This window comes from Ursus americanus, chromosome X (assembly GCF_024610735.1).
Source record: "Ursus americanus isolate L20-20 chromosome X, mUrsAme1.1.p, whole genome shotgun sequence".
NCBI classification, from domain to species: domain Eukaryota; kingdom Metazoa; phylum Chordata; class Mammalia; order Carnivora; family Ursidae; genus Ursus; species Ursus americanus.
This window is the reverse complement of record NC_142164.1, coordinates 1,073,790-1,088,002: the sequence shown is the minus strand read 5'-3', so window position 1 is coordinate 1,088,002 and position 14,213 is coordinate 1,073,790. Positions and strand designations below refer to the sequence as shown.

The following is a 14,213-nucleotide window of genomic DNA, read 5'->3' as shown; positions in this document are numbered from 1 at the left end:
TGAACACAGGTGAGGGCCCACGGCAGCTCCCACAGCCACCTTGGCGAGCTGGGGGCTCCAAGTTGGGTTCCCAGGAAATCCTTCTGAGCCGCCCTTGCAGGCTCATCTTAGGAGCCAGGAGGCGAGGGGTGGGGGAGGAGGAGGTCTAAGTCCCGGGCCCAATTAAGAGATCAGGTGGGGAAGGGGTTGGGAGCTTTTAAGGTGAGGAAGCCTAGGCTGATCCCACAGACTGGTATAAAGCGCCATGACCCCCAGGCAGCACCAGGGCTGGCAGGCGCTGGGGACAGGGCTTTCTGGAGCCATGACCCAGCGGTGGGGCCCCCAAAGGCTTGCAGGCGGGCAGCCGCAGCCCAGCTATGAGGACAGCACCCAGGCGAGCATCTTCACCTACACCAACAGCAACGCCACCAGAGGTGAGCGAGCAGGCGCTGCGAAGGCTGGGTCACACTGGCTGAAGCAGCCCTCCAGGGACGCCAGGCCTGAGTGGTCCCATGGGGGGCCGCTGGCCACCCACCCCACTTGGGAGACTTCTCTTCTGCACATCGTCTTCAGCCGAGATGGTCTTCTCCCTTAATCTTTCTGATGACATGAGATGGGGGGTGGCTTTCTGAATGTAAAAGGACACCATAATATGGGACACGCATTTTCCAACCACATAGGCTTCCCAGACCTTTTGAGAAGCCCTGTCCCAGGGATGTTCATTAACTATCTCCCTGTGGTCCCAGGCTACCAGTGAGCACTCACTACATTCAGTTCTGGTGTGTCTATCTGGCTGCACTGCCCTGAGCTTCCTGGGGAAGAAGCCAGATCTGACTCATTTTCGCATCTCCCGAAGCCAAAAGGAGGCAAACGGCAGGAGCGGGAGGCTGGGCAGCTGGCCCGGAGGAGGGTGAGTGATTTCTCCAACCTTAGGGTCGGAAGAGACAGTAGTGGTCATCTTGCTCAACTGTGACAAGGGGCCTGCAGCCCTTGGCTGTGCATTCTTGGGGAGGAGGCTTGCTTGGCTCCCAGGGCACCTTTCCCTCCGCCAGGGAGGTGTGAGTTATGCCCTGGGAGTGGGCCAGTCCAAAAGCTTTGCATGCAAGCCCTGCAAAGAGCTGAGGACACTGGTGACCCCCAGCCCCTGGCCCCCCTTCCCCAGTCCCTCCTCCAAACCAAAGACCACCCTGCTCCTTCAAGAATGTCTCATGTGCTGTGGTTTCCAGAAGCCACGCAAGCTCTTTGAGAGCCAGGGCAATGATCAGCAACAGGGTTCCCAGGTCAAACTAATTGAGAACGCTAAAGTGTGCCCTGACCTGATTGTCCGTGTCCCCCAATGTCCTCGATAGAGATGCAACAATGTTCTCCCTGGAGGACCCTAGGACTTCATTGATGCCTGAGATTCCTCTTTGTACTTTTTTTTTTTTTTTTTAAAATTCAAGTATTTACCAAAGTGGAGGGAAGCGTGTAATGAACCCCTGGGTACCCATTACTGATTTCATCTATACCTGCCTCCACTCACCCCTCCTGATTTCTGGAGGCAGATCTAAGACACCACATCATTTCCTCTGCAAATCTTAAGGAAGCACCTCTAACAGGAAAGGACTCTTTAAAAACACAATCACAGTGCCATTGTCACACCCATAAGGTAACATTCTCTTGATGTCATTGAATCTCCTAGTCAGAATGGAAAAAAAGGTCATATATTTTTTTTCACTTTGCTTGAATCAGGGCTCCAATAAGGTCCACAGGTTCAGACTGATCGTTCTCTTTTCATCCTCTCTGAATTTCGAAGTTCGTCTTCTACCTCCTTGTAATTTATTTGTTGAAGAAAATGAGTCGTTTGTCCCTGGACTCATCCACTTTCGACTTCACTGATGGTTTCCCACATGTGACTTCCCATACCCCTCCCACCTCATTTGTCATTATGTTTGTGTAAATTAGTAGTTGATCTGAAGATCTGCTTGGAGGTCAGTTGGCTCTGCTGGGTGCTTTGGCAAGACCTCTCCATTAGGAGGGTGTCCTTTTTTCTGGGGTTTTGGCAGCCGCTGAAGCTCGATGCCGGACCCATTAAACCACCAGGGACTGCAGGATGGTGACATTCTGGCTCCCATACCCCATCTTCATCCATTAGCTAGAGTCCTTTGATAGAGAGAAACATGCCCTCATCTACTCTTCGGTTCCCCAGGGACACAGTGCGTATGGGAAAGGCACAAAAAATGCCTCTTCTTTCATTTTATTGCTCCCCTTCCAAAGTATTGACTTGCTTTCCCATCGGAGCCAATTGGGTTTGACCTCTGTGTCTCCTTCTTTCTCACTAGGAATCCTGTTCTCAAGGGCTTTGGGTAGAAGAATTAGAATATCATTTAATTACTCATTTGCTTGATCTCAAACACACTCACAATAGTCTCGCAATAAGGACATCACAACATGATTACCCGAAACTTAACAGTTGGACAGGCTTTTTATCCTCAGGGTCTATGCCACTAGGTCCAAGTAATCAAACTAGTGTCTTTTCAAGTCCCTTATAACAGTCCCTCTCTATGTGATTATGCCTCTGAGTGGATATGCATTTAGTTTCATTGGTTTAATTTTTGATTTTCCGGGATTGCCTTTTAACATTTAACGGTGTTTTTAAATTATGGAATAAAATATTCACAAGATTCCAAATTAAAATATAGAGAACAGGTATATTCAAGGAAATCTTGTTTCCTTGCCTGCCCCCACGCCCAATTCCCTCCCTGCCGAATTTCTTTAGAACATCTTCGCCTGGGAGTTGACTGTGATACCCATTTCTGTATGAAATTCGTCCTGGAGATTTCAGGAGGGAGGGGCAGGCCGGGACACCTGCTCCACTTGCATTGCCAGAGGACCCTCCTCTGTGACCTCCCACATTCAGAACACTCCTCTCCCCTTCCCCACCATGCACTGCCCTGTCCCTCTTGTCCCTGCCCTGCCCAATTTGGACTCCATGGGCTGTCTGGGAAGGATGCTCCGGCTGCCTCATTTTGAAATTATCCCCAAGCCAGAGTGTTCCAAACACCTCCCAGTTCCAGCTGCTGTTCTCAAACTAAAGTCGCTATAGTTTCCAGGGAAGATCTGTTGGCAATTTGGGGGGGAGGGTCTCTGTTCTCCAGTCTATCAGCGGCCCCACTGTTTCCCTCTGCTTCCTTCTGCATAGACACTGGAACCATGCAGGCCTTCAGTACTCAGAGGTCTGGTCCTGGGGAGCTGGTGCCACCTGGCATGGCTGCAGACACTGTGGGTGGGTTTCCAGGAGCTGCTTGTGAAAGGGGCGACGGAGGCTCATACACAGAGTGCTGCAACATCCTGGGCACGGCGGGGTTCAGTTGTGCTGGGGGAAGATCTATGCCATCCCTCCTAGCCAGGGTACCCAAGAAAACCCTACTTTTCTGAAACAAGTTTGAGTTGAGTTTTTGAAACACACAACTGAAGTGTCCTGGTAAATCTGGGGACTCTGCGTGAATGCTTTCCTAGGTGCTGTAAGGCCTTGCTATATGGTAGTGGGCACTGGCTTATAACCCCTTCAAGTATTCTGCCTAAAATGATGGCGGTGAAAAAGGCCCTTCCAAGACAGAGCGGTGCAGAGCTACTGTGCTGTAATAAGGGGGTTTAGTCCTCCTTTTCGTTCTGTGTGCATTTCCTAGGGCTGCCATGACAAAGCCCCACACACCAAGTGGCTCAAACAAGAGAAATTCCTTTCCTCACAGACCAGGAGGCCAGTAGTCCAAGATCCAGGTGTGGGCAGGGTTGGCTCCTCCCGGCGACTCTGAGGGACAGTCCGCTCCGGGCCTCTCCTCAAGTTTCTGGTGGTTACTGGCCGGCCGTGTGTGGCGTTCCTTGGCTTGTGGAAGCATCGCCCAGATCTCTGCCTTCCCCCTCACGTGGCCTTCTCCCTGTATGCATGTCTCTGTGTCCAAATGACCCCTTTTTAGAGGGCACAGTCCTATTGGATTAGGGCCCACCCCAATGCCCTCGTTATGGCTTGATCACCGCTGGGCAGACCCTGTTTCCAGATAAGGTTACATTCACACGTACAGGGGGTTAGGACTCCAACATATCTTTTTGGGAGGGACACAATTCCACCCATAACTCATTCATTCATTCATTCATTCATTCATTCTCTGAACACTGATTGTGTCCTGGACCTGCCATATGAGATGAATGACAGGATGTGTACATGGGTAATTCCAGTACAGGTTAGAATGAGATGCTGTGGGCCCTGCCAAGGGCAAAGGAACAGCATGTGTCCAGTGACCTGTGCCCCTTCTGCCAGTATGCACGTTTGTTTAGGCTTCCAGATTTCCCGCTACTGCCCACCATCTGGCAGGTGGAGACAGTGTCTTCCTGCCCTGCTTAAACGCTAGAGGTCTGGGGGCCGAATTCAGGGCTCCATGACCTGGGGCAGGAAACAGGTAGCCCCAAGGGGCTGAGTTGACTCTCAGCTGAGGAATCTGGAAAGGCTTCCAGAGGACAAGGGCATCCAAGCTGGGCTTTACGGATGGAAAAGAAGAGCATCCAGGTGCAGGGGAGAATGAGAGCAAAGATCCAACAACAGAAAGACACAGAGTGCTCACGGGAAGTGGCACAGTGGGTGCAGGTGTTCAAGGGAGCAAAAGCCTGTCAATGGTACCCCAGAGGGCTGACCCACATACTGGGGGTGGCAAATCAGATGGGGGAGCAATACTTGGCATAGATGGTGAGTTCTACTTTGTTAAGGGTGCCTGTGCAGGTGTCCAGCTGGCCATGGCCTCTGGCCCGAGAGACGGATGGAGGGAAGGTCGTTTGCAGATGGGCAAAGCTAGAGGGAAAGAGCTGGTTGCAAAGGCAAAGGCAGTGGGCAGGAGGGCTGGTGGGCTGGTGGGAGGCTCTGACAAGGCAGGGAAGGGTGGAGTGGGCAGAGCCGTGCAGCTGGGTAATGCTGATGCCCAGCTCCTCTCCCCACTCTGTCTCCCCTGCCTTCTAGGCCCCTTCGAAGGTCCCAATTACCACATCGCTCCCAGATGGGTGTACCACCTCACCAGCGCCTGGATGATCTTTGTGGTGATTGCATCCGTTTTCACTAATGGGCTCGTACTGGCGGCCACCATGAGGTTCAAGAAGTTGCGTCATCCCCTGAACTGGATCCTGGTGAACTTGGCAGTTGCTGACCTGGCGGAGACCGTCATTGCCAGCACCATCAGCGTCGTGAACCAGATCTATGGCTACTTTGTGCTGGGTCACCCTCTGTGTGTCGTGGAGGGCTACACTGTCTCCTTGTGTGGTAAGCCAGCCAGGGTCCAGGCTCAGGGAAGACCCAGCCCGCTGTGTGTGAAGGACACACTCACACGACAACCCCCCGGGTGGACCCATGGTACACACTGGAAGGGAGCCAGACCTGCAGGGCAAACAGGGCTGGGGGAATCATGGAGGGTTGGCAGTAGCTGTCCAACAAGTAGGCATCCCGAGTGCCTACCCTGAGACAGGGCAGTTTGGGGCCATGCAGCTGGCATGGGAGGAGACAGATAGAGCACCAGGTAATCCCAGAACCATGTGGGAGGGAAGGGCTCTGGTCACCCCAAACAGAACTTCCACTCAAATCAGAGCCCTTTCAGCTCATCTGCGTTGGCTTTTTCCAGGGAAAGAAACACTTCCCATTAGAGCTTTTGGGATATTGAAACTAGATCCCGGATCCATTTCCCCACCCTCATCACTAATATCTCTGTGGGCCTTGGCTCTGTTCAGGTCAACATTGGCAGAGAAGAACCCACGCGCTGGGCACCAGGAGTATAGGATTCTTGCCCCGAGGTAGTCCCAAGGCCTGGCAGGAGGCGTCCCTATCCCAGATGGTGACTACACAGCACCATCAGTTCTCTCAGAGGACCTGGAGGAGACAATGGAAGACCTATGAATGTTAAGTCAGCAAGATGAGAAGGGAGCTGGGGCAAGGCAGTCAAGGAGGGCCGGGTGCAGTCGACGCTTGACAGAAGTGAGGCTGAGTGAGCAGGAGTGGCGAGGAGGCTAGAGCAGGCGCTGGATCTGTCACATGTGGGGTTCAGGTCGGCTGGGGGTTGCCATGAGGCCAAGTTTCTTTCTCTGGGCCCCGCAAGGAAGAGGAGGACAGGCAGGCCCAATGAGGCTGACATCCCCTCCAGGAGCTTCTGTGCCAGGCCCCCATGAAAGAACAGAGGGCTGAGGTTTGCAGCTTGGTGTCCATCCAAGAAGACAGGGGGCCTGAGGGTCATGGCGCTCAGCACACGCGGCCTGTGTCTCCAGGCCCCCCACTGTCACACCAGCGGAGGCTCACAGCTGCTCTTCCATTGGAAAAGTTTCCCAGAACCATCTGGTCACCATTCCTGGGTCCTTAGTTCCCACATCTGACTTGAGTTTGTCTAATTGCGACCTGAACTGATCTCCAATTCACATTCTGAGGGGGTGGACATTAGAAAGAGGGAAAAAAGCCACTAGGACAGCGAGGGCCTGGGGAAGAAAGGGGAACCCTGGCCCCAGATTTGAATTACTAGTGCTGTGAATGCCGCTGAATTACTTTACCTCACCACTCCTCCATTTTCACACCTGTAAAATGGGGGCAGGACTTGGCGGCAAGGTTTAACTGAACATATTGGCCCCTCCCATAACCCTATGAGGCAGGTGCCAACATGGAGCCCACTGTACTGGGGCGGACCCTGTCCCCCCATATCTAACTGCCTCTCATTTTACAGGTGATGGTCCAGCACTCTCCCAGAGGCACAGAATGAGAGTGGCTGGGGAAGGTTGGGCACCTTCATCTCCACTCAAATCTGTCTCTGGTTCTGTCAGGATTCCCCACTCGCCTCTGCATCTGCTTGAGGTCTGTTTCAAGTCGCACAGATGCCGAGGAGCCAGAACTTTTACCGGTTTTGGTGCCACGGATGCCCTCAGCCCTCTGGGGAAGCCTGTGGACCCCTTCTCCAGAGAATGTTTACCAACGTGCACAATAAGATCCATAGGATTACAGAGCAATCCAGTGATATTGAAATAGAGCAATCAAAGTATTAAATATTAATTAGTGGCATAATCCTTCATTAAAACTACAAGTAAATGTATTGTTTACAGGTATTAATGATACCGTTCTTTATTAAAGTATCAGATAACTGGATCTGGCTGGATAGCCACTGAAATTGCAAAGTGGTAAGGAATATAGTGATATCGGGAAATGTCTGCCAGCTCTGTAAAGTGACCAAGTCCCAGGCACTGCTAATAATGCAAGGAAAGGCCCAGTGCCCATTAGAAGTTACTGGAAACAAAACTGTCCTTTTTCCTGCCCCAGGTCATGGAGCCCTGAATTCGGCCCACAGACCTCCAGCGTTTAAGCAGGACAGGAAGACACTGTCTCCACCTGCCAGATGGTGGGCAGTAGCGGGAAATCTGGAAGCCTAAACAAACGTGCATACTAGCAGAAGGGGCACAGGTCACTGGACACATGCTGTTCCTTTGCCCTTGGCAGGACCCACAGCACCTCAGTGTGGTCATGTGTGTGTGCGTGGCCATTGGGAGGTGCGTCGGCACCCAAAGAAAGGCTGGTGGCCAACTTAAAGAGAGCTAGGAATCGGGGTGGTACAAGCCCAAGAGGAAAGAATGGGGAAAGAGGGTATTAGAGGAATTGACCAAGAGATCCGCTGCCCCCTGGACCTGAATACACTTTTTGGGAGAATTAGGTGTTGCAGGTAGGTGGGGGGGAACCTCTTGATCTTGAAAACTGTCAGCTGGTCTGAATGGAAGGAGTGACATTGGAGGCTCAAAACCCTCATCTGCCTGCTCTCTCCTGCAGGGATCACGGGTCTCTGGTCCCTGGCCATCATTTCCTGGGAGAGGTGGCTGGTAGTCTGCAAGCCCTTTGGCAACGTGAGATTTGATGCCAAACTAGCCATCGCGGGCATTGCCTTTTCCTGGGTCTGGGCTGCTGTGTGGACAGCCCCACCCATCTTTGGCTGGAGCAGGTAAGGGTGCCAGTATGCCAGGAAGGCAGCTCATTTAGGGCATAGGGTGAAGGATGGTGGGGAGGGTCCGACTCCTGATTCCATTTGTGACCTTGGGGCAAGTTGCTTCCTGTTTCTGGGCCTTTGTGACCCCATGAGTAAAGTGATGATGGACCCAACTCTCCCTGTGACCCCTTTGAGGGTGCAGTGTCTACACATGTATAAATCTGCCTGGCTGCAACATGGAAATGGACCGCTGTGGTCTCTGAGCCTCTGGAAAGGTCTGTTTCCCCCAAGCGTGAACAGTTCATGGGAGCCCACAGAGAAAGGTGACAAGCTCAAGCCATGGGAGTAGATGTAAGTGAAAGCAGGGCCCTCTAAGCCACTCTGCCCCAGGCCTCTTTCTCGCACATTCTGAGGGGCCTCCCTTTCAGAGGCTGCTTGGGTTGTACATACAGCTGGATGTGTAAAGTTATTTGTGTCTTGGCCAGGCCGCTTCTTTGGGGGCTCAGATGTGATGTGTATTTTACCACAATAAAAATAAAAGAAGGGGCTATGAGACCTAAAAATGGACAAAGGTTTACCAAAATCCTACCCAAGGGTTTCCTTTGGGGGCGATGAAGGTATTGGGGAACTAGATAGAGGTGGTGGTTGCACGACATTGTGAATGTACTAAATGCCACTGAATTGTTTACTTCAAAAATGGTTCATTCACGTAATGTGAATTTCACCATAATTTTAAAAACCAAACAATCCTGGGGTGCCTGGGTGGCTCAGTCCGTTGAGTGGCTGACTCTTGATTTCGGCTTGGGCAGTGGTCTTGGGGTCCTGGGATGGAGCCCCGCTTTGGGCTCCACGCTCAGAGGAGTCTCCTTGAGGATTCTCTCTCTCCCTCTCCTGCCCCTCCCCCCTCTCTAAAATAAATGGGCAAAGCTTTTAAAAAAAAACTAACAATCCTCCAACCCAAGTCAGTGGCGTGCCTGGACTGAGGGGTCCCAGGTTGCCCTGCCTACATCAGGACAGGCTGCCAGCCCTTCTCTGCAGGTACTGGCCCCATGGCCTGAAGACGTCGTGTGGCCCGGACGTGTTCAGTGGCAGCTCGTACCCTGGGGTGCAGTCTTACATGATCGTCCTCATGACCACGTGCTGTATCATCCCACTCAGTGTCATCATACTCTGCTACCTCCAAGTGTGGCTGGCCATCCGAGCAGTAAGCCCCCAAACCCTCCTGGCTTCACCCCTGCCTGGCAGGCTCATGAGGGCCAGGGACATCGAGGCTGGAACAAAGGATCACCCAGTCCTCTCTCCTGCCCTCGAACCACACATGAATCCTGCAATTCCTTTAGAGCTGCAACTGCAGCCCTGGCTCCCTTGTCCTTAACCCTACAAGATGGGAAGGGACTGCCCCCCCCATGTGGGGCCCAATAAGGGAGCAGAACTGCATTTCTTCCCTGATCCAGGACAGTTCTCCCCTGGGTGGAAAGCCAGGCAGATCCTCAAGTGAAACCTGCACATTAAAAGGTATTTTTGAAAGGCTGCTACCAGAGTGACCTTGTCCTCTTCACGGGACCGTTGGGGCAGGCCAAGGAGTTGATTCACATGTGCCATCTGCCCCCAGACCCACTCTCCACTCCCTTCACTGGGAAGTTGATCCTGTCTGCAGCCATGTAGGCAGTCAGAGTGAGGCAGAAGAGGAAGAACACCATACATAAGTTGTCCCCTTGTCAACCAACTCACCTACAATTAGTTTAATCCGGATGCACCATCTGTCCCTGCTGAGATCCTGCTTGGCACAGTTGGTAGAAGGCCCTTTGGGGTGGTGCCTTTCTGATATGAAGCTGCGTTTGCCCACGATCAGATCAACATATGCTCATAAGCTTTTTCTAGAGTGAAGGCCACAAACTCCCTGCCTTCAGCCTGTGATGTGTCCCTGCCCCGCTTCCTCCCCCAACCCCACTGGCAGTGGTCAGGAATCAGAAGCAACGTCGCTGGCTCCCGCAGGTATCCAACCATGCCTTGAGCAGTGTTAGCTCTGGGCTGTGTCCCTGCCCACAGCAGGCAGTGTCCAGCCCCTGTGTCTCCTTCTGCTCAGCCCCTTAGACCAGAGCACTGGAGGGGACACGCTGATAAGGGACCAGGTGAGGCTAAGAATGGCCTCCTTAGCTCCTTCCCAAACTCCTTTAAGCCAAGAGCTTAGAAGGCCCTGGCTCAAGGCCATCTTCTCCACGGCCAGCCGTGTGCCACCTCAAGTTCCCTCAAGTTCCCTCAAGGCCAGCCCCGTCCAGCCTAAGCCAGGCTGTGGACTCGCTTGGGTGGGAGCTGGCCACTGACTGGCCCGGGTGGGCCCATCTCCTTCTCTCCATGACTTCCCATCCCTAGGCCACCTGTGTCTTGCTGACTCTCTGACTCACTGCCCAAGCAATAGCAACAGAGTCCCTTGGGATAAACAGCCCGGGAGGGACTCTCCCACTCACTGTCCCAGGCATGAATCTCTGTCTCCCCCAGGTGGCAAAGCAGCAGAAAGAATCTGAGTCCACCCAGAAGGCAGAGAAGGAGGTGACACGCATGGTGGTAGTCATGGTTCTCGCGTACTGCTTCTGCTGGGGACCCTACACCTTCTTTGCCTGCTTCGCCGCTGCCCACCCTGGCTACGCCTTCCACCCTCTGGTGGCTGCCCTGCCAGCCTACTTTGCCAAAAGTGCCACTATCTACAACCCCATTATCTATGTCTTTATGAACCGGCAGGTAAGTCACATCATTGGCAGGACAAACTAGAAATAGACCGCAGAACTCAGTGATGGCTCCCACCTGGAATTATGTCCAGGGGAACCTGTTAATGACCTCCAGGACAACGACCAGAGAAGGCTCAGCATGTGAAAGCTCAGCTAGTCCTCCCTCTGGATTCTTTCAGAGTCTTGACCCAAGGGTGGACAGCTCCACAGTGCATCCTGTATATTGCTACTCTTCCCTCTGTTGGCCTCAGGGCAATCCTGGAGCTCAAACACCCAGGGAATGCCTGAATGTGTCTGCATTTACCCTACTTGTGCCCATTTTGCTTTTATAGGCACAACTCTCCTGTGAATTCTCATCTATCCATCTTTAAACCCTTTAAGAGGCCCTTCTTGGCTGCACTGACATGTGGCTTTTGTGACTTTATGGGTTAGTTCAGGGGAACATGCTGTGGTCCTGCCCAAGGCCTTGCCACATGGTAACCATCATGGGCTGGCGTATCGAGCCTCGGTGGCAAATCGCCCAGGACTCCTAGACCTCTTGGTAGGTTACAGGTGACCACTGAGGCTCATCATCTTCCAAGTATAATTTGCCTTATTCTTCCTTGAATCCATCTAATCTATTTCATTAAGGCGCAGCTGCGGATGTGTGTAACTTGATGGTGACCAGAAAAGCCCATGGGCCAGAAATACCACCCTCGCAGGGGCCTTACATTGCACCAGACCCATTCCCCATTCTTTCCAACTAGCTCTTCTCTGCTCTTCCATTTCACAGTTGCCCCATGGCTCCATCCCCTCTGGCCTGGCCCTGACTCTCTGTAGAGTTCATTAAGCACACACTCTTGGAAATGTTCAAGTATTAGGTAGGACCAGTACTGCAGTTGATTCCCCAGGACTCCACTGTTGGAACCTCAATACCTTGAGTGTAGGTCTGTCCCTGACTCCTGTTTCCCGGCTTTCACGTGGGTCTCTTTTTAGGTCTGGCTTTTGTTTATGGAACCCTAGGCTATCTTGCCTTGTACTGTATTTACTTGAGTCTTTCCATCCTCCCCTTCAGAACTCCCTCTCTGTAATGGAACTCCATGAGGACAGAGACTGTTACTCTTTTTCTCCACTGCTGATCTCCCTGGGACCCAGTCTGGAGCAGAGTGGGTGCTCAGTAGGTAGATGTCAAATGAATTCCTCAGCTAAGTCAATTCTGCTATTCGGCCCATTTCTTGTGTTATTGACTTCAATAATTATGTGTTTTGTTTGTGAGAGTTTTGATGTTGGAGGGAGCTGGAAGTAGTCAAGAATAGGCCTGGAATATACAGGAGATGCCTCTGGTCTGCATTCTCAAGATATTGTGGTTAGCTCAGTGATGATATGAGACATAATTTGAGAAATGAATAAGTTCCAGATCTCTTTAGGGCCAAGCAGCAAAGACTGGGGCCCTCTTGGTGCTGGAAGATTCTCTTGGTTAAAGACATGAGGTAGTGGCTAGACTGTTATCTACCTATGGCCTCAAAGTTGATGGAATAGAAACAAGATGACAATTGCATTCCTTTTTGCTAAAATGTCTCTGAGTCTCTTCCCAGACATTCTGGAGATGGGTCACCCTATGCATGGGCCCCTTAGCTGGTATCTTCTTTGGTTACTGTACAAGTTTCCTGAGGCTACCATAACAAAGTCCCACAAACTGGGGGCTTACAGTTAGAATGGCAAAAATAGACAAGGCAAGAAACAAGAATTGCTGGAGAGGATGTGGAGAAAGGGGATCCCTCCTCCATTGTTGGTGGGAATGCAAGTTGGTACAGCCACTCTGGAAAACAGTGTGGAGGTCCCTTAAAAAGTTAAAAATTGAGCCACCCTATGATCCAGCCATTGCACTACTGGGTATTTACCCCAAAGATACAGACGTAGTGAAGAGAAGGGCCATATGCAGCCCAATGTTCATAGCAGCAATGTCCACAATAGCTAAATCGTGGAAGGAGCCGAGATGCCCTTCAACAGATGACTGGATTAAGAAGTTGTGGTCCATATATACAATGGAATATTACTCAGCTATCAGAAAGAACGAGTTCTCAACATTTGCTACAACATGGACAGCACTGGAGGAGATAATGCTAAGTGAAATAAGTCAAGCAGAGAAAGACAACTATCATATGATTTCTCTCATCTATGGAACATAAGAACTAGGATGATCGGTAGGGGAAGAAAGGGATAAAGAAAGGGGGGGTAATCAGAAGGGGGAATGAAACATGAGAGACTATGGACTATGAGAAACAAACTGAGGACTTCAGAGGGGAGGGGGGTGGGGGAATGGGATAGACCGGTGATGGGTAGTAAGGAGGGCACGTATTGCATGGTGCACTGGGTGTTATACACAACTAATGAATCACCGAGCCTTACATCGGAAACCGGGGATGTACTGTATGGTGACTAACATAATATAATAAAAAATCATTTAAAAAAAATAAAATAAAATAAAATAAAATGTCACCCAAAAAAAAAAAAAACTGGGGGCTTAAACCAACAGAAATCTATGCTCACCCAGGTCTGGAGGCCAGAAGTCCAAGATCAAGGTGTGGGCAAGGCTGGCTCCTTCTGAGGGCTCTAAGGGTGAATCTGTTCCTTGCCTCTCTCCTGGCTTCTGGTGGTAGCTAGTCATCATTGGTGTTCCTTGGCTTGTAGACAAGTCACCCCGATCTCTGCCTTCACCTCCACGTGACCTTCTCTCTGAGTCTGTGTCCAAATTCCCTTCTTATAATGACGCCAGTCATTGGATTGGGGCCTACTCTACTCTAGCATGACCTCATGGTAATGTACATCTTAATCCCATCTACAAGGACTCTATTTCCAAATAAGGTCATATTCACAGGCACTAGGGGTTAGGACTCAAACATAGCTTTGGCCAGGGCAGGCGGGCAGCATCACAATTTGACCCAAAATAGTCACCATCAGATTCTAAATTAGATGACTTAGATGAATAGTCTAGTTCTTAGTCAGGAGTAAACCATCCCCATGTGGAAGTAATAACCTCGGGCTTCCTCTATTCTCCGTATAGGGTTCTGAGTAATGGCAGAGAAGGTGTTAAGTCATTGAGGTAACCCTTAATGACTACCTTCCTCAGAATTCCCCAAGAATGATGACCTTTAGCCTAGTACATTGGCCCTTTCTGCTCTGTTGAGTAACACTTTCTGTCCTGCCAGTTTCGAAACTGCATCTTGCAGCTTTTTGGGAAGAAGGTGGACGATAGCTCTGAACTCTCCAGCGCCTCCAAAACAGAGGCCTCGTCTGTGTCTTCAGTGTCACCTGCATGAGTCTCTCCCAGCCATGACAACAAAAAGGTCTGCTTCCCACCAGAAAATGTAACCCCCATTCCCCACACCAGCACTTTGGCCACCCTCCTCCACCACCCCTTCTTCTCCATCCTTGTGAAAGAAATGTAGTTTCTCTTTGCCAAAAACAACAAAATCATAGAGGCTACCACTGCAGCCTGAGGACACCTGAGCCTCTGGGTCACTGGGTCACAAGAGGGCATGAGGGGGATAGAACAGCAGAGCCC

The 14,213-nt window shown here is 51.3% G+C and overlaps 1 protein-coding gene across 1 annotated transcript; it reads left to right on the top strand.

Moving 5' to 3' along the window:
* Positions 1 to 301: 301 nt before the first annotated feature.
* On the top strand, positions 302 to 13,968 carry LOC123787819 (long-wave-sensitive opsin 1). Its single transcript, XM_045790713.1, has 6 exons — positions 302 to 413; positions 4,967 to 5,263; positions 7,790 to 7,958; positions 8,982 to 9,147; positions 10,443 to 10,682; positions 13,858 to 13,968. Exons 1-6 carry the CDS (start codon positions 302 to 304, stop codon positions 13,966 to 13,968), a joined length of 1,095 nt encoding a protein of 364 aa, XP_045646669.1.
* The last annotated feature ends 245 nt before the right edge of the window (positions 13,969 to 14,213 follow it).

Bases quoted from the DNA above. Each gene is read 5' to 3' on its own strand.
- LOC123787819 (XM_045790713.1), top strand. From the start codon at position 302: ATGACCCAGCGGTGGGGCCCCCAAAGGCTTGCAGGCGGGCAGCCGCAG. The intron at 414-4,966 runs GTGAGCGAGCAG...CCTGCCTTCTAG, and splicing joins CAACAGCAACGCCACCAGAG to GCCCCTTCGAAGGTCCCAAT. The intron at 10,683-13,857 runs GTAAGTCACATC...CTGTCCTGCCAG, and splicing joins ATGTCTTTATGAACCGGCAG to TTTCGAAACTGCATCTTGCA.